General features: G+C 36.7%; 4 protein-coding genes and 1 long non-coding RNA gene across 6 annotated transcripts; 2 read left to right on the top strand and 3 right to left on the bottom strand.

The window, feature by feature from the left end:
• Positions 1-4,768: 4,768 nt before the first annotated feature.
• LOC132864019 (hemoglobin embryonic subunit alpha-like) lies at positions 4,769-5,668 on the bottom strand. The gene is made up of 3 exons (XM_060897213.1): positions 5,347-5,668; positions 5,049-5,256; positions 4,769-4,926 (listed from the first exon to the last, which is right to left on the bottom strand). The coding sequence occupies exons 1-3, from the start codon at positions 5,439-5,441 to the stop codon at positions 4,798-4,800; spliced, it is 432 nt and encodes a 143-aa protein (XP_060753196.1). The 5' UTR covers positions 5,442-5,668; the 3' UTR covers positions 4,769-4,797.
• A 2,154-nt stretch (positions 5,669-7,822) lies between these two features.
• LOC132863995 (hemoglobin subunit beta-like) lies at positions 7,823-8,792 on the top strand. The gene is made up of 3 exons (XM_060897134.1): positions 7,823-8,127; positions 8,215-8,437; positions 8,582-8,792. Exons 1-3 carry the CDS (start codon positions 8,036-8,038, stop codon positions 8,708-8,710), a joined length of 444 nt encoding a protein of 147 aa, XP_060753117.1. The 5' UTR covers positions 7,823-8,035; the 3' UTR covers positions 8,711-8,792.
• A 2,601-nt stretch (positions 8,793-11,393) lies between these two features.
• Positions 11,394-14,804, bottom strand: LOC132864183 (uncharacterized). 2 transcript variants are annotated; one of them, XR_009650191.1, is made up of 4 exons: positions 14,611-14,804; positions 14,048-14,283; positions 13,360-13,525; positions 11,394-11,847 (listed from the first exon to the last, which is right to left on the bottom strand). It is a non-coding gene; the product is annotated as an uncharacterized LOC132864183 (long non-coding RNA). The 2 variants fall into 2 exon arrangements; XR_009650190.1 differs by lacking the exon at positions 11,394-11,847 and having other exon boundaries at positions 12,914-13,525.
• Positions 14,805-19,146: 4,342 nt separating this feature from the next.
• Positions 19,147-26,748, bottom strand: LOC132864022 (hemoglobin embryonic subunit alpha-like). The gene is made up of 4 exons (XM_060897218.1): positions 26,631-26,748; positions 19,728-19,861; positions 19,430-19,637; positions 19,147-19,309 (listed from the first exon to the last, which is right to left on the bottom strand). Exons 2-4 carry the CDS (start codon positions 19,820-19,822, stop codon positions 19,181-19,183), a joined length of 432 nt encoding a protein of 143 aa, XP_060753201.1. The 5' UTR covers positions 19,823-19,861; positions 26,631-26,748; the 3' UTR covers positions 19,147-19,180.
• LOC132864002 (hemoglobin subunit beta-like) lies at positions 21,619-22,485 on the top strand. The gene is made up of 3 exons (XM_060897144.1): positions 21,619-21,863; positions 21,971-22,193; positions 22,338-22,485. Exons 1-3 carry the CDS (start codon positions 21,772-21,774, stop codon positions 22,464-22,466), a joined length of 444 nt encoding a protein of 147 aa, XP_060753127.1. The 5' UTR covers positions 21,619-21,771; the 3' UTR covers positions 22,467-22,485.

Here is a 26,748-nt window from a genome sequence, read left to right as displayed (position 1 = left end):
ATTTGTTAGCACAGACATGACAAGGACATATATATGGACAGTATAATGGCTGCAGACATTTGGGTTAGTTGTCCAAAATTAGAACTAAAAGAATAAAGAAAATTGTTTAAAAAACTTGATTCCAAAATAGATTCGGAAATAATATATTTAATTCATATAAGCGCCTTTGTTTTATCCATTCTACTGGTAAAGTAGGATTCTGTACTATCTGCTTAACTCAGTTGGTTCTAGAGTTGTCTAGATATGTAATCAAAAAATAAAAGCGGTTTTGGGGGTGGTTGGTTGGTTGGAGGGTGATGTATTTATAAATGGAGACTTTTGTACGTCAGTCTGGATAAGGACGTTTGCCATATGGGGTAAATGTAGTTGTAGAGGTAAATGTTATGGTGATCTAGTTCAAGACTGAGGATGACTTCCACATGGCCGGTCCGTGGCGTAGCCCGAAGTTTTTTTTATTTCAGCAAAATAACTGGGGGCGACGGACATGTGTTTTTCTTTTTTTCTTTTTCTTTTTTTCTTTTTCTTTTTTTATCATTTTGTCGAAATTGCGCCCTCTTTTGACATCATGCCAAATTATTTCTGCCAGTTAACATAACTGAGTACTGATCGATCATCGAACTGATTCAAGTATTATTAGAATAAAATAAAATTGACATATCTGACAACATACCATGTTAAATAACTGAAACACTTTCTGCATCATGACGTGATTATAATACGTCACCATAACGCATTTGTGTGCAGGGGGGGGGGGGGTGGAGCGGAAGGTGGATTTACCTTTACTGCGCTTTGCAGCCGCATCTTAGCCGCGAGTCTTCAAAACAAGAGCAGCAGACAGGTAACGTGGAAAATGGACATTTATCCTACCATAATGTTGTTGTAAACTTAGCGAATACGGTAGAACGGGACTTATGATTAATTATAATATAAGTATTACTCGATTGCTGCCACGTTTCTGACATTGAAATGTTTTTTTTATCCACGGCCATTAGTTATTATTAGCCACAGGCGCTAGTATAATTTAGAATGTGCTCATGTCATTAGCTCGAGGAAATGCATTTAGTGAAATTAAATCTAATTCCACGTCCAACTCTAACGTAAAACCCATTTATATCTTTGATTTAATGAAGCTAACGCTTCATCCATGTAATACAAATAAAGTTTTCAATATCAACAAAACTAAACATGAATTCAACATGATTAACTTATTGATTCTCACTGTTATCATCATCTCCTTATTTTTGCTTGATGTGTGCATTCTATGTCTATCAACAAATTTAATAGAATGCCAAGGAAAGAAAGGATCAAAAGAAAAAAACACAAGGAACTCTCTGATGCAGCTAAAGGTAGCATCCCTCTCACAAGCTGGCTGAGAAGAGAGAATAAAGATGAATGATTTCACATTCATGAAAGATGAATGTTTGTTTGTTTGTTTGTATGTTTGTTTTTGTTTTTTTAAGCTAGTAAGCTATTACTTATATTACAGTCTAAACAATATTTTAGACATTTTTGTTAAATGAATAAATCACCCAAATGTATTATTCTCTCATTTAATCATCTATATGTTTCCATTCTGTATGACTTTCTTCTGTTGAATATTTACAAGATTTGTTTTGTCCATATATTGAAAGCCAGTGGGGACCAAAATGGAGTCCCCATTAATTCTATTCATTATATGGCCATTTGTTTTTTCATAGAGAGCTGCAGTTCACATAAGGAAAGTATTGAAGAGATTCAAGGGAAAGCAGTTGAGACAAGTGAGAAAGATGAAGGAGATGTTAGAGCCAATGAGGAAGAAAGTGAGGAAATACAAGGAGACATTAGGCTCAATGAGGAAGAGGAAGAGATGGAAAGGGAGGTACAAAAAGAGATGAGTCAAGAAAAGGATAGAGAGATAACAGAGGAAAGGAGCTGCAGGAGCAGATATTGAATACCAGGTTCAGGGTACAAGTGAACAAGACATTAACCAATCCTTGTTGGCCTTAAAGTTTCCAACAGACCCAGCTCATGTTGATCAGCTTAAAATACAAGGCAAGGCAAGGCAAGGCAAGTCTATTTGTATAGCACATTTCATACACAGAGGTCATTCAAAGTGCTTTACATAGAAATTAGAAAACAGTTTATAAGAGAGAAAAAAATATATGTAAAAATAAGAGACATACGATAAAATCATAATAAAAAAAAGAACAATTAAAGAAAATAAATGTGATTTTAATAAAAACAGTTTAAAATATGTTAAAAAGAATAAAACAGGAGTAAAAGTGTTTTGGATAAAAAGTGCAGTCAGTGTGAAGCAGCACAGTGCTCATTTAGTAAATGCAGAGTTAAACAGATGTGTTTATAATCTTGATTTAAAAGTGTCTACTGTTGAAGCACATCTGATCTCTTCTGGAAGCTGATTCCAGCTATAGGTGGCATAATAACTAAATTCTGATACACCTTGTTTTGAGTGAACCCTTGGTATCTCTAACTGACCTGATCCTAATGATCTGAGTAGTCTGCTTGGTTTATATTCAATTAGCATATCTGTAATGTATTTCAGTCCTAAGCCATGAAGTGATTTATAAACGAGTAACAATACTTTAAAATCTATTCTAAATTTAACTGGAAGCCAGTGTAAGGACCTGAGGACTGGAGTGATGTGCTCAGATTTTTTGGTTCTGGTCAGAATTCTGGCAGCAGCGTTCTGTATGAGCTGCAGCTGTCTAATGGTCTTTTTGGGGATCCCACTAAGGAGTCCATTGCAATAATCCACCCTGCTGGTGATGAAAGCATGAACAAGTTTCTCTAAGTCCTGTCTTGAGACAAAACATCTAATTCTGGCTACAGTATATTTCTGAGATGGTAGTAAGCTGATTTGCTTATTGCTTTCACATGATTACTGAAATGAAGGTCAGACTCTAAAATTACACCAAGATTAATGACTTTATTTTGTCTCTTTAGACCCCTAGAGTCAAGGTGTGTGTTACCCTTGAGAGTTTCATCTTTATTTCCGAATACAATGACTTTGGTTTTGTCTTTGTTTAACTGGTGGAAGTTTTGACGCATCCAACTGTTAATTTCATCAATGCACTTACATAGAGAGTCAATGGGGCTGTAGTCATTAGGGGACAGGGCTAAGTATATCTCAGTGTCATCTGCATAGCTGTGGTAAGCAATTTGGTTCTTTTTCATTATTTGACCTATTGGGAGCATATATAAATTAAAGAGAAGCAGTGCAAGAATTGAGCCCTGTGGGACTCCACATGTCATGGATGTCCACACAGATTTATGGTTACCTATGTTCACATAGTAACCTCTCCCTTTTAGGTATGAATTAAACCATTTGAGGACCATCCCAGAAAGCCCTACCCAGTTTTCCAGTCTATGTAAGAGTATGGTGTGATCTACCGTGTCAAAGGCAGCACTAAGGTCTAGTAGCACCAGCACTGATATTTTACCTGAATCAGAGTTTAAGTCAATATCATTTATTATCTTTATGAGCACTGTCTCTGTGCTGTGATGTTGGCGGAAACCAGATTGAAAATTGTCCAGATAGCCATTTGAGTTTAAGAATTTGTTCAGCTGATTGAAAACAAGCTTAAATACAGGTTAATAGCGACTACAGTTCTGCTGCTCTCTTGGGCCATGTCAGCCAGTAGCTGGCTTTCCAAAAAATCCACAAGGAATGCTAAAGTGCCTAAAAGACAATGAGATTGAGTCTGTTTTCCCCTCTCTTTCTGAACAAAACATTTATGCAACATTGCCTGTCTCCACTTCTACAGTTGAGAGGTCATTTTCTAAGTGAAAACTTGTGAAATCCAGTCTTCGAAGTCTGTGTAATGAAGAGAGGCTTTCTGACCTACTGCTGCTCTCCATTGAGCGAGACATTCCAATTAATCGTGATGAAGTCATTCAAATATTTAAAAAGACAGCAGTTAAACGAATACTGATTTAAATACAGGTAATTTCATAAATAAGTTAAAATCTGTACAAAAACACATTTGTTATGTTTATTGAAGTAATATTTTTGTCTTTTTTTTTAGTGCCCTTTTTGGTCCTTCCGCCCCTGCCCCACTGCAGGTCTGTGCACGCCACTGCCATAATGCATTAATTAAGCAGGACACACACTGCAGAGAAGAGTTTTTCATACCACAAACTGATTAAAACCTACTTGAGGTCTACCGTGATCTCAGTGGACTTGCTGTTAACAGCATCAATAATGTTGAGTCTATGAATGCATCATTTGATTACAATTTTGAAACTGTTCAGAAATAATAATTGAGTTTATTGAACTTTTTGTTGATTTGATTTTTGTTTAATTGTAGTGTGAGTCTTCTAGTGAGTTAGTCAAATTTGTTTGATTCATTATTACAATTTATTTACTTCTTATTTGTCAATGCATATTATTAAATTATGTTATGTTATTTTATGTTATGTTATGTTATGTTATAGTAAAGTTTTGAAAAAGCTGCATTTTCTACATTTTTTTAGTGGTGATTGGGCGGAAAACAGGGCCTAAGCCAGCCTTGCTCTTTCATTTTGTTTTTTATAAACCATTGTCTAAGACAAGTGTATGTAATAAAAGGATACCAGGAACGTTTTCCACGTTCAGTAAAATCATCATTATTGAATGCATTCATCAACTTCTTTTTGACTTATAGGTCTAATATGAACACTCATTGAACAAAACTTCAGAGAAGACACATAGCATAGTGTTACTTTTGATGAGGCCAAAATCATTTTGGCTTTTATTTAGATCAGTCAAGAACATAAAAAAACATTTGCATGTCTCTGTTCTGTTGCCTGCAGAGCTTCTTATCTGTACTTCTCAGAGAGAGCCAGGGACAAAGCAGCGAGAAACTTATCCATAGACACATGCACCTCAGGAGTAAAGTCAGTGGGGAACAGGATGGCCAGAACCACCAGCAAATTGTGGGAGAGGATCTACAAGGAAAGGAAAAAACAACTACATTAAACAACATGTTGTGGAACAGGATTTAAATATGGGTAAAAAACACACTAAAATATTATAGAGGAAATAGTATTAAATATTAAGTTTAATTTACCTTGAAGTTAGCGGGGTCAACACGCAGCTGGAAAGCGTGCAGCTCGCTTAGGTTGAGCAACCCATTGGTCAGGTCATCGATTTTGTTCACAGCCTCTGCCACGCCAGAGACAACAGTCTTTCCGTGCTTCTTCACTTGGGGTGAGTCAAGGCTCAAGTCACTCCAATGGGAAAAGTAGGTTTTGGTCTGAGGGTAAACAGTCAGCATCCTGTATAGAAACATTGTACAGAGTGTGTCCTCGGTATCAGAAGAGGAATTGAAATGAATACCAAAAGGAGAGAATTGATCAAGCACCTACCTGTACAGAGCTTGTCTACCGATTTCTTCAGTCTGTGAGGAGATCGTGGCCCAGAAGGCTTTGACGGCAGCTTTGTCTTTGGTAGAGAGACTCATGGTTTCGTAGTGGTGTGGAAGAAAACTTCTGTAGACTCTCTGAGAAACGAATCAGCCTTTTATACAACGACCCCAAGCTGGCACACCCGAGACCCACCAATTTAAAAAGGAGATTAGACAGAGCTTCTGCTGCTTGTAAAAGATAACTGTCAAGCCTGATAGGAAACAAAGTGCTAATCGCTAACTGATATTTTACCCCCAAAATTAAAAATTGTCTAATCAGGGCAGAAAACAAATTACAAATTAAATAAGAAATGAAGTGATTGTACTTAAAGACAGGAAACAACATAATATGACCCATTACTTCAGGGTAGTTGTTTTTTTATTGATCATATATGACAAATCTATTGTAAATACTGCACCACTGTTGGGACTGTATTTATATATGTATTTTACAGAGGTGGGAGTAAGTCATACATGAGCAAATCACAAGTAAGTCTCAAGTCTTCACCTTCAAGTCTCAAGCAAGTCCGAGTCAATTTTTGTGAGATTCAAGTCAAGTCAATCAAGTCACTGCTTTATGTCAGCTTGAGTCAAGCAAGTCACTGGCAAGTCATACAGATGTTTGATGATTTAACTAAATGTATATATTAAACAAAGTTAAATCTACAGTATTTATGGACTATGAGAGTTTTATTTGCAACAAAAAAATGATTATATGCCTTTATTTTTAAAAGGTGTCCACATACAGGTGAGTTGTAAATACAATAAAAATCTAAAAATGAATAAAAATGAAAACTACAAAGCCTAAGATGTAAATGTAACTGAAATAAGGCCAACATAAAAGCATGAAAAGTTTCAATATGCCTCAAACATGGCAGAAGACCATGGAAAAGTATATATAAAAAAGTACAAAGTTTTCTATGCAACCAAATGGCATTTTTTGAACAGACATTCCCTTTTAATGGGACATGAACACATCCTTAAATTAGATCCTTACTTTTTAACAACAGAATAACAACAGCAATCAATCACGTCAATCAAAAAAACAGAAATTATTGAATCACACAAATCTTGAAGTGAATTAACTATTGGAGAGAGAGAGAGGGAGAGAGAGAGCGAGCGAGAGAGAGAGAGAGAGAGAGAGAGAGAGAGAGAGAGAGAGAGAGAGAGAGAGAGAGAGAGATGATTGGAGTGAGTGTAATTTATTAATATTAAAGGGAAATTTATACAGGTTTGTAACATCATGAGGGTGAGAAAATGATGACAGAATTTTCATTTTTGGGTGAACTATCCCTTTAAATTGAATGTGTGTGCGTGTGCATGTGAGACAAGAATATGGCTGTGCTTGCAACTCTAAGGTTTTTTAATTTTATATTTATATTGTTTTTTTTTATATATACAGTATATGTGCATCCCCATAAACTATCCATACGCTTTTCACTCAAAGCCTAACACTGAAGACCAATTATAAGTGCTATTGCAAAAAAGCTGACATTTCCACATAAACAGTGACCAACCATTTACACTACATTGCACTTACAAAAAATTCATTTTGATACAACTTTGTCACTCAATTGTGATCGATGTGGTCGCATTATCAGCCCACCATGGCTGAATACACGTTCAACAGGTGCACTTGATGCACGGATGGCCATAACTCTTACCGCTACCTTGTACAAAGAGAGGAGGGTGTCTGTTCATAGCCCAAAACTGCAGGAAGTCCTGTCCATCACAAATGTCCAAATAGTGGTTAAACTGAATAAGGGGACTGGAACTTGCATATTGCTGTTCTTCTCTTCTCATCTTGCACAAAATCCCAGTGCCCGAACTTAATAGTAGCGCCTTCCATGTTTCGTCACGACTGTTAATGTTTATTAGTTAGTGCGCGCTCTCATAGAATATATGAGAAGCCAAGAATATATTGTTGTTACACAGCATGTGATATAATATGAATTCCGAAGTATTTGGGATAGTTTATAAATTTCTATTATTTTACGCTTTTTCTTCCTTACATTAAAGAAATCCTGGTTTACTTTATATAAAGACTGACTGAAAGCCATTTGTAATAACATGTTGGCCGAGTTTCCAAAATCATCTCAACGCAAAGATTATTGTTAAAAGGCTTTTTCTAGTTAAGATTCCTTTCCGCACTTCACCAAACTTCAATTTTCAGTGATGGAAACAGTTGAACAAATGTTAGTAATTGATATTCAATATTTTACAATTTGACCATCTTTTCTAAAATTCAGTATGAACAGATTAAGTAAAAACCACAGTAAGCCATTAAAATACTGATATTAAAATAAATATCTTTATTTCTTGATCCAATATTAAATCACCACACCGTGCTTGGTCATTTAGGTCACGTTCTAAAATACGCGCATAATATAAACTTAAAACGTACTTTAAACTAATTTAAAACGTGTTGCTGCTGTCGAACTTATGTATGCTGTTTATGTATCATAAATCTGTGAAATATATTTAGAACCGAAAAGGACCGATTCATATCTAATCAATATTGTTCAGACTGTCAGAGTGAACACACCCCATCAGATGTTTGTAGTCAGGTCTTGGGAGGTGCCGTCAAATGCATATATAAGCGGCCTAAAAAGACTTCATCAGAACATTCAGAACCTCCAAAAGCCAGCAACATGGTTGAGTGGACAGATTTCGAGCGCGCTACCATCCAGGACATCTTTTCCAAGATCGATCACAAGACTGTCGGTCACCAGGCGCTGGCAAGGTACAATTATTTTAATATGTATTACCTGACATAAATGACTTAAGGAGTGATTATAAAACTTATGAGTACTTTTTAAATGTTTCTCAGGTGTCTGGTCGTGTACCCATGGACCCAGAGGTATTTCGCTAGCTTTGGAAACTTGTATAACGCCGCTGCCATCGTGGGAAATCCCAGGGTTGCTGCTCACGGCTTGACGGTAATGCAAGGGCTGGAGAAAGCGGCCAAGAACATGGACGACATTAAGGGCACTTACGCCGAGTTGAGTGTGCTGCACTCTGAACAACTACACGTGGATCCCGAAAACTTCAGGGTGAGTCTGATTTGATTTATTTATAAACCATTAGTCCTAATTCTGTTAGTTTCATTTATTGTCAGTTTATCACTCTGTCTACATGAATCATCCGTTCTATACTTTAACCTGTGTTCATTCTTTCTGCTCTGTTTCCTCCTGTAGCTGTTGGCTGACAGCATTACCATTGTAGTCGCCTCTGTCCTGGGTGCTAGTTTCACAGCTGAAGTGCAGGCAGCTCTGCACAAGTTCCTGGCTGTCGTTGTCTCCGCACTCGGAAAACAGTACAACTAAATGCTGCATGTGCTTTGTTCTGTGTTTTCTGCGTTGAAGTCAAACTTTGTCGATTAATGCAAATAAATGTTTAAATAATTAATATCTCGTCATCTGTTGTGTTTTTTCATTAAGCTATTTTTTTTCTCCGTGGGGAATTACGTTACAACTTGCAAAGTTATTTCAAATAATTTTTAATTGGAATGATGAAAATAATTAAATTTCTGCAAAAAAAAAAATTCAAAAGCACACTTTGATGTTGGTGGAGGTGGTGGTGTCAGTGGTGGCTTTCTAGGCTAACAGATACAGTGGCCTTTTTCGTTTCTTAATGTAATAAAGTTCCAAATCATTATATCTACATTTATATATATATAATTCTAAAATAATAATGTAGCTAAAATATAATAATCTAAGACCTTTACATATAGGACAAATAACAAAATAGTTGGTTTATTATGGTTTATAATATTTCTTAGTTATTCACATGAAAGAGAGGCTTTACTGTTTACAGAGACAGTGAATAATATTTTTCACATCTGTCTGCGTTTGTCAGTACTTATTGTTATAGTACATATCTATTTTCCGTACCGTTTATTTTTTAAAATCTAGATATAAAAATCATGAAATGCAAGAATAAATGATTTTTGTACCAGTCCATAGGACACAAGGCTCTTAAAACTATCCCTTTACCTTTGTTAGCACAGACGTGACAAGGACATATATATGGACAGTATAATGGCTGCAGACATTTGGGTTAGTTGTCCAAAATTAGAACTAAAAGAATAAAGAAAATTGTTTAAAAAACTTGATTCCAAAATAGAATCGGAAATAATATATTTAATTCCTATAAGCGCCTTTGTTTTATCCATTCTACTGGTAAAGTAGGATTCTGTACTATCTGCTTAACTCAGTTGGTTCTAGAGTTGTCTAGATATGTAATCAAAAAATAAAAGCGGTTTTGGGGGTGGTTGGTTGGTTGGAGGGTGATGTATTTATAAATGGAGACTTTTGTACGTCAGTCTGGATAAGGACGTTTGCCATATGGGGTAAATGTAGTTGTAGAGGTAAATGTTATGGTGATCTAGTTCAAGACTGAGGATGACTTCCACATGGCCGGTCCGTGGCGTAGCCCGAAGTTTTTTTTATTTCCGCAAAATAACTGGGGGCGACGGACATGTGTTTTTTTTCATCATTTTGTCGAAATTGCGCCCTCTTTTGACATCATGGCAAATTATTTCTGCCAGTTAACATAACTGAGTACTGATCGATCATCGAACTGATTCAAGTATTATTAGTATAAAATAAAATTGACATATCTGACAACATACCATGTTAAATAACTGAAACACTTCCTGCATCATGATGTGATTATAATACGTCACCATAACGCATTAATTAAGCAGGACACACACTGCAGAGAAGTTTTTCAAACCACAAGCTGATTAAAACCTACTTGAGGTCTACCGTGATCTCAGTGGACTTGCTGTTAACAGCATCAATAATGCTGAGTCTAAAAATTCATCATTTGTTGCACTCATTGATTAATTTACCACAATTTTGAAACTGTTCAGAAATAATAATTGAGTTTATTGAACTTTTTGATGATTTGATTTTTAATTGTAGTGTGAGTCTTCTAGTGAATGTTAGTCAAATTTGTTTTTGATTCATTATTACAATTTATTTACTTCTTATTTATGTCAATGCATATTATGTTATGTTATGTTATAGTACACTGTAAATTATTTGACTGTAAATTCACAGTAAATTACTGGCAACTAGTTGCATTACTTTCACAGGAAGGTACTGTATGTAACTTCACATTAAATTACTGTCAAGTTGTTACTGTACTTTCACAGTATGTTACAGTGTCATTTTTACAGTAAAGACTTGTGAAATGACAGCTGCTTACTGTAACCTCACAGTAGTTAGGCCTTCGTATTACTGTGATTTAGCAGTATGCTCCTGTGGTAATATGTTATTTTACTGTGAAATTACAAGTAATGTCTTTTAGATTACTGTGATATAGCAGCATTATTCCATATAATAATTGCATTTAGCTGTTAAGTTACAGTTAATGTAATGCAGTTTAGCATTAGTCTGCTGTAGATTTACAGTATACACTGTAATAGTACTGGCTATGCCAATAACTTAACATTAAAACAATGTTAAATTCAAATAAACACAAAAACAAAAATTTCATACATTTCATCCATTTATTACATTCATACATTTATTTATTATTCAATGACTATCTCGAAAAAGATTTTCCAGAACTGCTAATACGTTACACTGTAGAAACCTGCACTTACATTTTTAAATTTAATTAACTTGAATTTACTATTAAATTTCACCTTCTTGACCAATGAGGAGTTGCTATAAATTATAAAAATGAATTTTAATTAGCTTAAGTTATTTTAAGTTTATTTTTATAATTAATAGCAACTCCTCACCTGTCAAGAAAGTTTGAATTCATTCAGTTAATGAATTGTAATTTCAAGTTGATTCAACTGCATTAAAATGTAATTGCAACAAGGCTTTTTACAGCGTAGACTGACATTAACTCATTCGTTGTGTTTCATTATTGAACAAAGAGACAATATAGAACATAGTAAGTTTATAAAGTGCATAACTGCCTCTACAAAGAACAAATATTTTGGATCACACTAGACTGACATCCATTCAAAATCAATGTTTTTCTTATGAGTGTACAGACTTGGGGGGCACGGTGGCTTAGTGGTTAGCACGTTCGCCTCACACCTCCAGGGTTGGGGGTTCGATTCCCGCCTCCGCCTCGTGTGTGTGGAGTTTGCAAGTTCTCCCCGTGCCTCGGGGGTTTCCTCCGGGTACTCCGGTTTCCTCCCCCGGTCCAAAGACATGCATGGTAGGTTGATTGGCATCTCTGGAAAATTGTCCCTAGTGTGTGATTGCGTGAGTGAATGAGAGTGTGTGTGCGCCCTGTGATGGGTTGGCACTCCGTCCAGGGTGTATCCTGCCTTGATGCCCGATGAGTCCTGAGATAGGCACAGGCTCCCTGTGACCCGAGGTAGTTCAGATAAGCGGTAGAAAATGAGTGAGTGAGTGTACAGACTTGCTGGTTGAGGAGTCCTTTCTGCTTCTTTGACTTTGTACCTGTCTCCGGATTAATGCCCAAAAAGCGCCTATAAACAAAAAGGCAGAGAGAAAAACTGTTAGTTTCTTTCAAGTGGGATGAAAAAGTAGCCTTCAGTTGGTCAATGCTTTTGCAGTACAGAGCAAAACTAAAGTTAGATCAGTTCGAACAAGGTGACATTACTTTGGTCCAGTTAAACCCCAAACATTTAAATAAATAATTTTGGTATGGATTTTCTCCTCAATAAAATTTTATCAATTTGCTTGAATTTGCTCCACTCAACTTGAATAATGTGCCAATGACATGAATCACAGTGTGCCTCCTAATGTATGCTTCAGTTTCGTCATTTTTACATTCTGACTTTCATCATTTCCAATGTGTCAAATTGCATCTTTATATGGGATGTAACAGTATCAAAAATTCATGGTACAATAGTATTTCAGTATGATGACCTCGGTACGGTATTTATTAGACCACTTAAGGGAAGGAAGACCATTTACATCCTTATATGCTAACAGTTTTTTATAACCTTTCTTACAGCTGTTACAGTACTATACTGCACAAAAAGTTATAAAGTAACATGATGCACATAAAGTGTATGGGTCAGCTTATTGCAGCATGTCAAAACCTTTCCAGGGCTCCAAAACACCCTTAAGCCCGATTTATAGTCGTGTGTAAGGTCTACGCCGTAGCTACGCCGTAGGCTATCCGTAGCCTCTGCGTAGCCTGACGTGCACCAGATTTTTTACAGCACGTCAAATCTACGCGGACCACAAGCGCTGTGATTGGTCCACTAGAACCCCTCCCATCAGGTAAAAAAAAAAATGCGTCATAGGTATTTCCGTTTGTGACGGTGAAAACAAAGGTGAGTAGTGATTTAACTACATTATATTCTATTACAAGACTTTCATGCAAAATCTGATGTAAACACTAGACTATACATTTCATTTGTGGACAAAATACGCATTTGTGGACAAAAATGGTCATTGGATGTATTCTATTAGACGGTTTTCAGGGGTTATTCACACATCTGAAACAGACTGGATTCGACTTGCGATCGTTATATCAACACAAAGGTAAGAAGTCCTGTTTATTTTTTGCTTGTTGTCATCCGGACTTCTGTCACAAAATACATTTAATATGCTAGAGAATCTGTATCTTAAAAGAGCTTTACAGGGGGTATAGCTTATCTAAATGAGATGTAAATGAGCCCTATTGTCACTCCCAGCAGAATCTGTGAATAACTCAAAATGCCCCAGATCCGACTTGTGTCCCTACTTTCCGTGATCGGTCACATATATGTCATATGTATAAAGGATTTAAGTCTGTGGAGCAAAACAAGAGCTTATTGCTTTAGTTAAGTCAGTCTGCCATTTAATTCCAACCGTTCTTTTGTAAATATTTAGTTTGTATGTTACACTCTAATGAAGTTTATTGGTGCAACGCCAAAATTAGTAGTGCTTAAGTTGTAAATTAGTGTCCCTTTACATCGCAACTAGGTTAAGTTGTAACTTACGCACAGCTGGTGCAACTGGCCCCAGAGGATTAATGTAGACATTACCTTTGAATGAATTCCAGAGTGCAAGAACCGCTGTCAGCATACTTTAAATTAAAATTATAGTAACTGGCAAAAGTGGCCGCCAGACCAGTTGTAAAGCCAGGGTGAGGTCCCATGACCACTTGACCCTCCAGCGACAGCATCCATGCCCTCAGCTTCAATGTGTCACCTGAAACAAAACCATATATACTCATAATGCCATACTCTTGAGAAAAGGATAAAAAATTATTTCAGAGAATTGTTTCTAAACACATTATAAATTAATTGCTGAAACACGTTACAAAGACTGAACTATGCATTACTGAATTGTGGAGTTACACCGTTAAACAGTTTTTCCACATTTCTGTGTTCATAATTTTTTGGGTGGGGCGAAAACGGTGGCTCTTTGATGCACTGGAGCCATCGAGCATGGCCCCGCCTGTAACATTTGCGATCATCCATTCAGGTTATAGCGGTTTTTGATAGTTGAGAGAGACTCCCCGGAGTTTGAGAGCAGATGGACAAAATAGCAGTTCCTCAAAGTGAAATAAAAACCAAAAAGTTTTGATGATTGTGTGATTAGCAGTTGGCACCCATGTGAATGGGGTAAAGTGTAGTGTGTTCAGAAGAATAGAATGGCAATATACAAGCACAGTGCATTTATCCAAAAATAATAGACCTAATGCTAATTTGAGAGTGAAAATATACTTACATCAACATCAAGCACAATGGAATCCTTTGGCTCTTTGAAGTAAGCCATCAGAAGAAGTAGAACGATTGCAGTCTTATCTGATGCCTCTGGTTCAAAAGTAGTCAAAACATCTTTCACTCCTTGGTAGTTGACTCCTTGGAAGAACTTCAGGATGGTGTTGTAGTTCTTATCCAGGGCCTCTCACAACTTCATAAGGATGGGGACATCCGTTAGAAGAGTGAAGTGTGAAAAAATACCTGTAAACATTGAAGAAGAAACCTTCACTTTTCATGTTGTGCACGTTTATGCAGTCTATAGTTGGACTTCATCAGTGAAATTGCAGTATCTTAATGTTGCGTTACAGTGAGAGGATGGTATGCACAAGCCTATTGGTCAAGAAACTAGGAATTACAGATGAAAAGATTCCTTGAGTCACTTCCACATTTGATTACTAAAAATCAAAGCCTCATTTAAATCATGTAAAGAGCAACTATGGTCCGATTCACAATTTTACATTTCCTTTGGTGTGTAAGTGTGTATTAGTACGTGTTAGTACATGTTAACGATATGCAAAAGGTACAAACCCAAAAGTAAACGATGACGCAAGTTATTGTCTCCAACGTAAATCTCTTTTCTTGGACTTCAACAAACACAGATTGTAGGCAACAGTTTACTTCCTGGGACCGTTGATGTAGTAAAGACCAACATTATCATAATTCCTCCTGCTTTTACTCACAGCCTGTAAGTTAACTCCTGTTAGCATTACATTGTGAGCGAATCTTTCAAACGTGGTAAGGAGCGTCACATTTCCGGCTGACGGCATGCCCACTTAAGCGTTCGCTACCTGGAGACATGTCTGCTGGTTTGCTGTTGGCATCATTTCCTTGATATGTGAACTGGTATTTACATCTGTTTAATTGTAAGTAGGTAAAGTGCTTCTCCTGAACCAAGTGACCAACAAACAAGGCAAGGTCATAAGACACAATACCCTCAAACCCTCAAACGGGAGCCCTGGCTGGCAAACATGAAAATAATTGAGCTGGTTAAAAGGAGAGTCTGTCTTAATGCCACAAGCTGAGACAGTATCGCTGGTGGCTAAAACTTCCAAATGACTGTGATAGGATTGTGCAGTTCTTGGAGTCCCACACGTGCATGGTTCATTCATAAATGTATTTCTGTCAATCTCACAGTAGCGGCAGAAATGGCTGGTTTGCCTAAAGTTTTCTACAAAACTTCCAATGCAGTGTGATCCCAGGTTGTCTCCTGAAATGGCAACTAAAGCTCCTTTTACAATGCCATCATCAGTCAAAATACCTTGCTCCTCTAGAAGCTTGAGATCACTGATCAATGGTTTAAAAGCTTTGTTCATGCCAGAATATTTAAAATCTTTCTCCCTACATAGTAGGACAAGTTGCATATGATCAATTGTGGATCGATTGTGAGGTAAAAAGTCAGGGTCATGTAAACCGCTAAAATTTTGTGGGGTTTTTTTTCTGAACCAAGTGGGTTCACAACCTCAAAGGCATCTTGATACAGGATCACACCAACAGAGGAAGGTTCTGTTTTTAACAATGGATTTCCCTTAAAAAATCCCTCTCCATCTCTCACATCCTGAATGAGATTTTCAGTAGCTGGTTGCAAACATGTGGCAACATGTTGTTCTCTTACAGACTTGCTTTTGAACAGTGTGGCCAACGTCTCATTGATAGAAATATACTGGGCAAAGCACTCCTTACCATTTTCATCACTGCCCAGAAGAAAAGGCACAGGCTCAACATAGTTGAAATTGTTTTTTGAAAAAGCTCTTCCTTTTTTGGTCTGTGCTCAAAATGTCCCTGTTACACATCTTAAGAAGATCTGCCCTGCTAATTTCATTAATGAATGTTGCTTATGGTGGCCTCTTAGATTCTTTTAGTTTCTGGCTTAAAATCATATAGGAATGAGACAGGCCAATTTCATGGGCATTTTGAAAGTCCTCAATGATTGTCTGTATTGTACTGGATGGTAGCAACAACTTGCCTTGTAATTTAAGATACAGAAGGGCAAGGTTTTGTAAATAGAGAGTTTCATCCACAGCAAATTCCCTTTCTGGCTCAGTATCTTCCACAAGGAAAGTATCAGAACATGGCTGACTACACGGACTACTAGGCTCAGTAGGATCAGACACACATAACAAGGCGTGATCTAGACCTCTATGTTTCCTTGAAAAATGCGAGGCTAAAGAGGATGCAATGGTAAAGCTGCAATCACAACCTCTGACTGGGCATTTTATTTCTAAACCTTCCTGTATGTGTGACTTTAAATGTTTAATGAGGGAGCTTAAGGTGTCACATGTAAATGTTCAAAACTGAACCACACATTTTAAGGGAGTTTCAAACCGCTTACGACGTTGCACAGATGATCCACGCCCTGAATGCTCTCTATACATATGAGATTTCAAAGCATTTGATTTGCGACATATCCGAGAGCATTCAGGCACACCGCAATGGTACATAAAGTCAGGAGCATTACTATGCAGCTTTGAGTGTTGAATAAACTCAATAACTGTCTGAGACACATGTTCACACAAACTAAATTTACAGTTGAACATTGTGTTTGATTCAGTTGAGAACAAAAATACAGGGCTAACCAGATTTAAAACTGATCTTGTTACTTAGGATATAGATAACAGATTGCCCTAATAACTCAAAATTAATATATTTGGTTCACACACATGAAAGTTACTAAACTGAACAACCTAAAAGTTAAAAAACTTAAACACATTAGTTAAAGTATAAAATGTGTGTAACTTAGTTAGAAAGCTCACCACCCCACTACTGCTCATAAATACAAACGAGATGATTAAAAGCCAATAATTATAAACATATAAATTACGTTCAGCTGAAAATCACAGTAGGTTAACGTTCGTGTACTTGCAAGCACTAGAGTTTAGCTTAACAGTCTAACAGTGAGAAATCTGCACATTTGTCAGTGGAATAAAAAAAACATTTGTCAGTGGAATAAAAAAACATTTGTCAGTGGAATAAAAAAAACATTTGGCAGTGGAATAAAAAAAACATTTGGCAGTGGAATAAAAAAAACATTTGGCAGTGGAATAAAAAAAAACATTTGTCAGTGGAATAAAAAAAACATTTGGCAGTGGAATTTTTCTGAGACAAGACAATCGAATTATTATTCTTTCTTTTTTCTTTTTTTTAAATGTTCAAACATTGACATGCGCACTTCATTTTTCATTTGACGAGACAGATAGCGGCTGCTCTGTACCTCTCTCACACACAGCTAAAGGCACAAGTTTGAAATAAATTTACTTTTGCCCTAATCCACGACACTACAACCTGGTTTCACTGAAACCAGGCATATAACGTTCATTTTTCTAGCTGATAATAACAGCCATAATGTCTAATTTATATACATTCAGGCCACAGAATAATGTTACCTCACAACTTTATTCCCCAGTGGTTAACTTACCGCAAAAAGATGCTGTGGGAAGAACCTACAGTAAAGAAAGAGAGAACGTTGTAAGCACCAAGAAAAGCTTAAGTTAACAGATAATGTTAATTTTTTTTAAATAAGGCTTAAAATATGGTCTCACAGTACACTTAACACTACCAACGTCTGTTCATTTCTTTCTTTTTTATATTCCGCGGTCCAACCTACATGAGTGTGTTCATCACTAATAGCGCGACAACAAAACCTACAACTAACAAAATTTGGCTGATACTTCATGCACTATCACATATATTTAAAAAAATCAGTCATTTAATCGACAAATTTGGACATTTTAAAACTCACCACTGAATCCGCAGAGCTGAGAGAACTCAAAGATAGCGCCAGTGCGGGAGGAAACTTACAGCCGCGTCCTGTGATTTCGCTAATGGCATTATTTTCACAATAAAAGTCTCAACACTGTACTATATTGTGAAATGTCACAGTTAATGCCTGTGAAATGCTAATAATGTAAGTTACTGTGAAATATTACTGTTACATCTTGTGAAATCCTGGAAATTGTTTACAGTGTAAAGTTTTGAAAAAGCTTTTATTTTTTTAGTGGTGATTGGGCGGAAAACAGGGCCTAAGCCAGCCTTGCTCTTTCATGTTGTTTTTATAAATCATTGTTTACGACAAGTGTATGTAATAAAAGGATACCATGAAAGTTTTCCACGTTCAGTAAAATCATCAGTATTGAATGCATTCATCAACTTCTTTTTGACTTATAGGTCTAATATGAACACTCATTGAACAAAGGTTCAGAAAAGACACATAGCATAGTGTTACTTTTGATGAGGCCAAAGTCATTTTTGTAAAATGTGAGCCAAAATCATCACATTTAAAAAACCAGACTTAATCTACTTCAGTGTATGTGTACTGAATTTATATAATACACGAGTTTCACTATTTGAGTTGAATTTCTGAAATAAATGAACCTTTCCATTAGATTCTAATTTATTGAGCTGCACCTGTATGTTTCAAACCTGTCTGCTTCTGCCAGTAACCATCCATCCGTATCGTTTATATTTTAAAATTTAGAGATGGCAATCATGAGATGCATGTATTTGAACTGGGGAGGAAAACGAAGTTCAAAAGCAAGTGAGGAACATGCAAACTTGGGGGCAGCAGGAATCAAATCCCCAAAGCTGAATGTGCGAAGCAATCGTGCTGGAGAACTAATTCTCTATTCACACATTATAATAAAATATGATTGACATTTTCTCAGAATAATAGACTTGTGGAATAGTCCATATGACACAAGGCTCTTTAATTTATTTTAGGTGAATTACCACTTTTACAGACCTGCCAAACACATATAAAAATATAATGACTCTGCAGCTTTACTGAAAGGTTCCAAAATAAAATAGGGTTCCACGGTCAGTAAATTAATTTACAATATGCACACAGATTCATTGTTAATCTCATGCCTAATGTTCTGAAAACAGCTCTATTTTCCTTGTCTCGTCACATTGCCAATAACAGAACAGAATTCCATAAACTTCTTTTTGGCCAATAGGTCTAATATAAAAATGCATTCAACAAAGGCTCAAAGAAGACACATAACATACATGTCATAAACATTTTGGCTTTTATTTAGATCAATTCAGGACATAAAAAGACATATTGTGCGTTTGCATGTCTCTGTTCTGTTGCCTGCAGAGCTTCTTATCTGTACTTCTCAGAGAGAGCCAGGGACAAAGCAGCGAGAAACTTATCCATAGACACATGCACCTCAGGAGTAAATTGAGTGGGGAACAGGATGGCCAGAACCACCAGCAAATTGTGGGAGAGGATCTACAAGGAAAGGAAAAAACAACTACATTAAACATGTTGTGTAACAGGATTTACATATGGGTAAAAAAACACACTAAAATATTATAGAGGAAATAGTATTAAATATTAAGTTTAATTTACCTTGAAGTTAGCGGGGTCAACACGCAGCTGGAAAGCGTGCAGCTCGCTTAGGTTGAGCAACCCATTGGTCAGGTCATCGATTTTGTTCACAGCCTCTGCCACACCAGAGACAACAGTCTTTCCGTGCTTCTTCACTTGGGGTGAGTCAAGGCTCAAGTCACTCCAATGGGAAAAGTAGGTTTTGGTCTGAGGGTAAACAGTCAGCATCCTGCGTAGAAACATTGTACAGAGTGTGTCCTCGGTATCAGAAGAGGAATTGAAATGAATACCAAAAGGAGAGAATTGATCAAGCACCTACCTGTACAGAGCTTGTCTACCGATTTCTTCAGTCTGTGAGGAGATCGTGGCCCAGAAGGCTTTGACGGCAGCTTTGTCCTTGGCAGAGAGACTCATGGTTTCGTAGTGGTGTGGAAGAAAACTTCTGTAGACTCTCTGAGAAACGAATCAGCCTTTTATACAACAACCCCAAGCTGGCACACCCGAGACCCACCAATTTAAAAAGGACAGATTAGAAAGAGCTTCTGCTGCTTGTAATAGATAACTGTCAAGTCTGATAGGAAACAAAGTGCTAATCGCTAACTGATATTTTACCCCCAAAATTAACAATTGTCTAATCAGGGCAGAAAACAAATTACACAAATTAATGAAAGCAGAATGTTAATCCAGAGTGATTTTAAATACTACTACTACTACTACTACTACTACTACTACTAATAATAATAATAATAATAATAATAATAATAATAATAATAATAATAAATAATAGGTTTTCTTTGTTTTATTTAATGTTTAGTATATTTTTTTTATATCTAGGGTGGGAAATGACACACAATTTTTTTATTAAAAAGATAAAAATTATTAAATCCAAAATTACCTGAATTAAACATTTCAAATTGAATTTCTATCCCTTGAAACAAATAAAAATAAATATTGAAGAAAATTTTGTTTATTCGTTCACATTTTTTGATTTTTCCAAACACTGCAGTCAACGCAATGATTTTCCACATCAGTTTAATGCAGTAGATTATTTCTTGCCAATTAAACATAGGGGAACAATTCATGGGCATGACCTCTAAAGATATATTGTAGGACCTTCCTGTTCATTCACTGCAGCTAGTGTCAGCAGATTACACTGCACTGTGTTTAGCATTCAGATTGCTAAAATATATTCAACCAAAGATATCTCATATAATATCTTAACTATAATAGTTTTTATACAGTCTATATTAATATCTGTAGGCCAACAATATATTGATTAGAGATGAATAATATAGATTAATTAGTTTTTGAGTGTAAAATTTTTTTATGCTTTTTTTTTGTTTTTATTAATAAAACAAATGCCACAACACTGGAAACAATTCTGAAATTGTATCCTGAGGACAAATAATTAAATTTGTTTAGAACCTTCGCCTTCATCGTCAGTTCCCTGTTTAATATTATTATTATTATTATTATTATTATTATTATTATTATTATTATTATTATTATTATTATTATTAAAAGAGTTCAGCTTGTCTAAGTTCTCCTTGATTGAATTTATCTGACTTTATCTCAGGTCAATTAAATGCTAGTTTAAATAATTAATCCAAAACAAAACATTCTATTATTTATTTCATGAGCCATGCATGTTATTTAGGTCACCTTAAATGATAGGTTATAAACATATGCACATAATAAACATATGCACACGTAGTCCAACTTATGTATACTCTGTTTGTATAATAAATATTTAGACTATATTAGTTATGATTAAACATTTTTTCAGCGTCATAATGGTCTGAAAATTATGATCTCTTTTTCTAATATTATTTAATAGCTAACAGTTTATAAGTAACATATATATTTGTCTATACTTATGAATGTATGAAGTGTCTACCTGGAGATATTTGTTATCTATAGTGTCGGCTGATGTCGGTGAAATTACTTTACAGGAATCAACAAGTGACTTACTTAGTGCTCAGTAACTAAGAATTATTTTAGCTTATTAGTTATAAGCTTTAGCTTATTTTAGCGTATATGTTGTTATGTAATGAACTGAAGTAAAAATGTATGTTGTTTAAAACCAAGGGCTACAGTATAGGACTTTATTAATAAAAATAATATTACAAGTTTCCATAAAACAATCGTTATGCTCACAGGAAGCTTTGCCATGTACCATGACACCATATTCATTTAAAAGAGAAAAGGACCGATTCATATCTAATCAATATTGTTCAGACTGTCAGAGTGAACACACCCCATCAGATGTTTGTAGTCAGGTCTTGGGAGGTGCCGTCAAATGCATATATAAGCGGCCTAAAAAGACTTCATCAGAACATTCAGAACCTCCAAAAGCCAGCAACATGGTTGAGTGGACAGATTTCGAGCGCGCTACCATCCAGGACATCTTTTCCAAGATCGATCACAAGACTGTCGGTCACCAGGCGCTGGCAAGGTACAATCATTTTAATATGTATTACCTGACTTAAAGGAATGGTTAAATACATAAATGACTTAAGGAGTGATTATAAAACTTATGAGTACTTTTTAAATGTTTCTCAGGTGTCTGGTCGTGTACCCATGGGCCCAGAGGTATTTCGCTAGCTTTGGAAACTTGTATAACGCCGCTGCCATCGTGGGAAATCCCAGGGTTGCTGCTCACGGCTTGACGGTAATGCAAGGGCTGGAGAAAGCGGCCAAGAACATGGACGACATTAAGGGCACTTACGCCGAGTTGAGTGTGCTGCACTCTGAACAACTACACGTGGATCCCGAAAACTTCAGGGTGAGTCTGATTTGATTTATTTATAAACCATTAGTCCTAATTCTGTTAGTTTCATTTATTGTCAGTTTATCACTCTGTCTACATGAATCATCCGTTCTATACTTTAACCTGTGTTCATTCTTTCTGCTCTGTTTCCTCCTGTAGCTGTTGGCTGACAGCATTACCATTGTAGTCGCCTCTGTCCTGGGTGCTAGTTTCACAGCTGAAGTGCAGGCAGCTCTGCACAAGTTCCTGGCTGTCGTTGTCTCCGCACTCGGAAAACAGTACAACTAAATGCTGCATGTGCTTTCACGAAGAGAGATCATTAGCAGAAATTTTTCTGTGCTTTCTATGGTGAAGTCAAACTTTGTCAATTAATGCAAATAAATTTGGAAATAATCCATAGCCAGTCATTTCCTTTGGTGTTTATTAAACTGTAATAAAATGATTTCCCCGTGGGAAATGCCGTTACAACTTGTGAATGATTCAAATAAATCACCGATGTATTTGTAATGATGAATCTAAAAAAGAAATAAATAAAAAATCTGAAAATAATGATGATGATAATGATGATGATGATGAACATATTGATGATGGTGATAGTGGTAGTAGTTGTAATAGTCTTTGGTTAAAAAAAAAGGAGGCATTTCTCCTGATTTTTGGCTTGAGAAGCAAAAAGATGATATTAAAATGAACTTTTTTAAAATTACAAAAGCCTGTAAACGCTAATGTTGTCTTTACTTAAACAATCAAGTGATCATGACTAAACATTACTTTCTTTTACATACATTCTTTTTGGCCCTGTCATAAGCTTATGATTTCAAGTGATGTGGGCTCAAAATTATGATTAATCATTTGAAGAAAAAAAAAGGTCATTTTCAGAAATATTGTCTCCTTGACTGTATAATTCTAATACATTGTGCAGTCTTTAAGTGCAAGGACTTTTCTTTTCTTTTTTATCAGAAAACAAATGGCTTCCATTACAGTTATTGACTATAAAGGGAAAAAATCCACTGGGGATAAACTTTTCAAAGTTGATAAATGTATTTTAATACATATACAAGTGATTTTGTAACACTGGGTTGCACAGTTCTCACACACACAGGCACACACACAGGCACACACACGCACGCACACGCACGCACGCACACACACGCACACACACACGCACACACACACACGCACACACACACACAGTCACACACACACACACGCACGCACACAGTCACACACACAAGCACGCACACGCACACACACACACACACACACAGTCACACACGCACACACACGCACACACACACACACACACACACTCACACACACAATCACACACACCCACACACTCAGACACACACACACATGCACACTCAGACACACACACAATCACACACACACAATCACACACACACACACACACATGCACACACACATGCACACACACACATACACTCACACACACACACACACACACACACACACACACACACTCAGACACATTCACACACACACACTCAGACACATTCACACAAACACACACACACACACACACACACACAAACACACACACTCACACACACACACACACTCTCAAACACACACAATTTATTCGAAGCTTGCATAAACTGGCTGTGACGTGTGAATTTGGAAACTAAAAATGAAAATATAAGAGACAGTCTAGTGATTAGAGTTATTGATAAAGACTCCTCCCAGTGATTGCATATGATGTCTGAATTGTCGCTGGAAAGAGCGTGCAGACATGCATGGCAATTGGAACAGATAAAGAGTCATGTTTCTGAACAAAGTGTTACTCTAGCATTGAACGAAGTCGCACGTAAAATTCAGCCAGAAAGATGCCCATGCTAATGACTTGGACGTGGGGAAATGCACGCGGTGTGGCAAACAACATCCATGTTAATTGCCCAGCAAGAAGAGCAGAGTGCCAAAAGTGTGGCCAGAGTGGTCATTATGCCACCATGTGGCATGATCAAAGAAATCACTGAAACGATTGAATGGTGCGCACCGATGTTGCTGGTACCCTGGAAAAGTGTGCAAGTGAGGATATGTGCTGGCCTAAACCGCCTAAATCATGCAGTTGAATGGGAACTGTACATTCTACCAACTCTTGATGACATATTACCTTAGATATCAGGTGCAACTATGTTTTTGCTATTGGACGCAGAGAGTGGGTTTTTGGCAAATTCCACTGGAGAGAGAGAGAGTGCTAAACTCACCCCTTTCACTACACCTTTTGGGAAGTTTCTCTTTCATAGACTTCCTTTTGGAATCTCGTGTGCCGGAGATATTTCAAAGAGCGGTGAACAAACGTTTAAGCGACCATGAGGGTACAGTGGCATACATGGATGACATAATTGTCTATGGAGAGACACAAGAGGTACATAATTATTGTCTCCAGAGAGTCTTGAAAACACTCTGATGCTGAACTGAAACTCAATAATGACAAATGTCTGTTGAGACAGTTACAGTTTCTGGGTCATGTCACTGATTCTCAGGGAGTCAGACAAGATAAGAAGAAGGGTGAAGCTATAATGAACCTTCAACCCCCACAGAATGTGATAGAAGTGAGGAGGATCTTGCAAATGGTTCACTATCTAGGCCGTTACTACCCAGATTGACTGAGATAACCTGTCCACCTAATGATCTTCTTAAAGCTGGAACAGTTTGGACATCGAGCTGTGCACAAAAGAAGGCGCTTAAAAGAATCAAGCAGCTCTTGTCTGAGGCTGCAGTTCTTTCCTTCTCTGACATGAACAAACTAACTATTGTAAGCGCAGATGCTAGCAGCTATGGAGTTCTCTTTCAGCAGCGTGACAGAAGCTTTAGACCCCTAGTATATTATTCACGTACTGACGCTGAAAAAAGATATGCACAAATCGAGATGGAATGCCTTAGTGTGGTGTGGGCGTGTGAAAAGTTTTCCAAACACCTGTATGGTCTAGATGGTTTCATAAGTCATTCAGATCATGAGCCATTGATTCCACACATCAACAGCAAGGAAATTGACATGGTTCCTCTGAGATGTCAGCGGCTTTTGATTCGATTGATGAGATTCAACGCTAAGGCTGAGCATGTACCAGAAAGTTGCTAGTTGTTGCCGATATTCTTTCTAGGCACTCGGCTTCAACACCACAACTGAGTTCAGTGAAGCCCACAGATGACATAACGGCCCTGGAGGAGTCAACTAGAGCGGCCTGGAGCGGTCAATGTCCAGAGGTGGGTAGTAACGAGTTACATTTACTCCATTACATTTACTTGAGTACGTTTTTGAAAAAATTATACTTCTAGGAGTCGTTTTAAATCACTAAACTTTTTACTTTTACTTGAGTAGATTTGTGAAGAAGAAACTGTCCTCTTACTCCGCTACATTAGGCTACAATGATCTAGTTACTTTTCTTTTTACCTCTTTGGTATTCTACGCATCAATTTTAATGTTTTATTTTGACTTCCGCTAAGGCTCTACCACGTGACTGTGTTTCACCAATCAAACGTAGTTGTACAGTCTCGTCACGTTACTATACTCAATCTCAGCGGCGGGACGCGTTAGTTAGTAACACAGCAGTTTTGTCGAGTTCAGCTGTTTCGAGTTTTTTTATGTGCTCAACTTTACTCAGCGCCGCAAGAGCCGACAAACAGATGACGTCAGACGTGTCGTTTCTTGCAGCGCCGAACACACATATTTAAAGGGATAGTTCACTCAAAATGAAAATTCTGTCATCATTTACTCACTCTCATGTTGTTACAAACCTGTATAAATTTCTTTGTTCTGATGAACATGAAGGAAGATATTTTGAGAAACAAAAACAGCTTTGCAACCAGAAGCTTTAGCTTACCTGAAACTAAGGAAAGTACTAGAGGCTTCCTGAAATTAATTAAAGGAGTAGAGATGTATTTCATTATTATTGCCCTTTCATCAAGGCATCAAATGTGCAACAATCACAACACAAAAGAAATGAAATGTGTGTGTGTGTGTTTCCTTCTGTTGTTCTGTCACTGGAGACACACACACAGTTTATGAGAATTTATGGGCTGCCTCGTTCTAGTTCTGCCTGGTAAAAAAGTATAAAGGTTTGGAAATTTGTGTTACTTGTGCATATTTTTTTTTTATTATTATTTTATTTATTAAGTACTTGAATTTACCTGAATTATTTTAATTTAAGCTATTTTGTAATTAATTAATTTTAATTTATTTTATTGATTGGATGAGCCATAATTTGCCTAAAGATTATTTTGTATTTTTGTCTGTCTGATTGTTGTCGTGTTAAAAAATAAATCAGACGTTACTCAACAGTTACTCAGTACTTGAGTAGTTTTTTCACCAAGTACTTTTTTACTCTTATTCAAGTAATTATTTGGATGTCTACTTTTTACTTTTACTTGAGTCATATTATTCTGAAGTAACAATACTTTTACTTGAGTACAATTTTTGGGTACTCTACCCACCTCTGCCAATGTCACATACAGAGTGACACTTATCCCAGCGACAGGATGCAGACCGGTACAGTCGATGCTCGGACGCCTGTTCTGGAAAAAGAAACTGTTGCCTGAGTGGCCTGATTTC

This window comes from Tachysurus vachellii, chromosome 21 (genome assembly GCF_030014155.1).
Source record: "Tachysurus vachellii isolate PV-2020 chromosome 21, HZAU_Pvac_v1, whole genome shotgun sequence".
In the NCBI taxonomy this organism is placed as follows: domain Eukaryota; kingdom Metazoa; phylum Chordata; class Actinopteri; order Siluriformes; family Bagridae; genus Tachysurus; species Tachysurus vachellii.
Note: the sequence above shows the minus strand (reverse complement) of the source record. Positions and strands in the feature narration are given on the sequence as shown.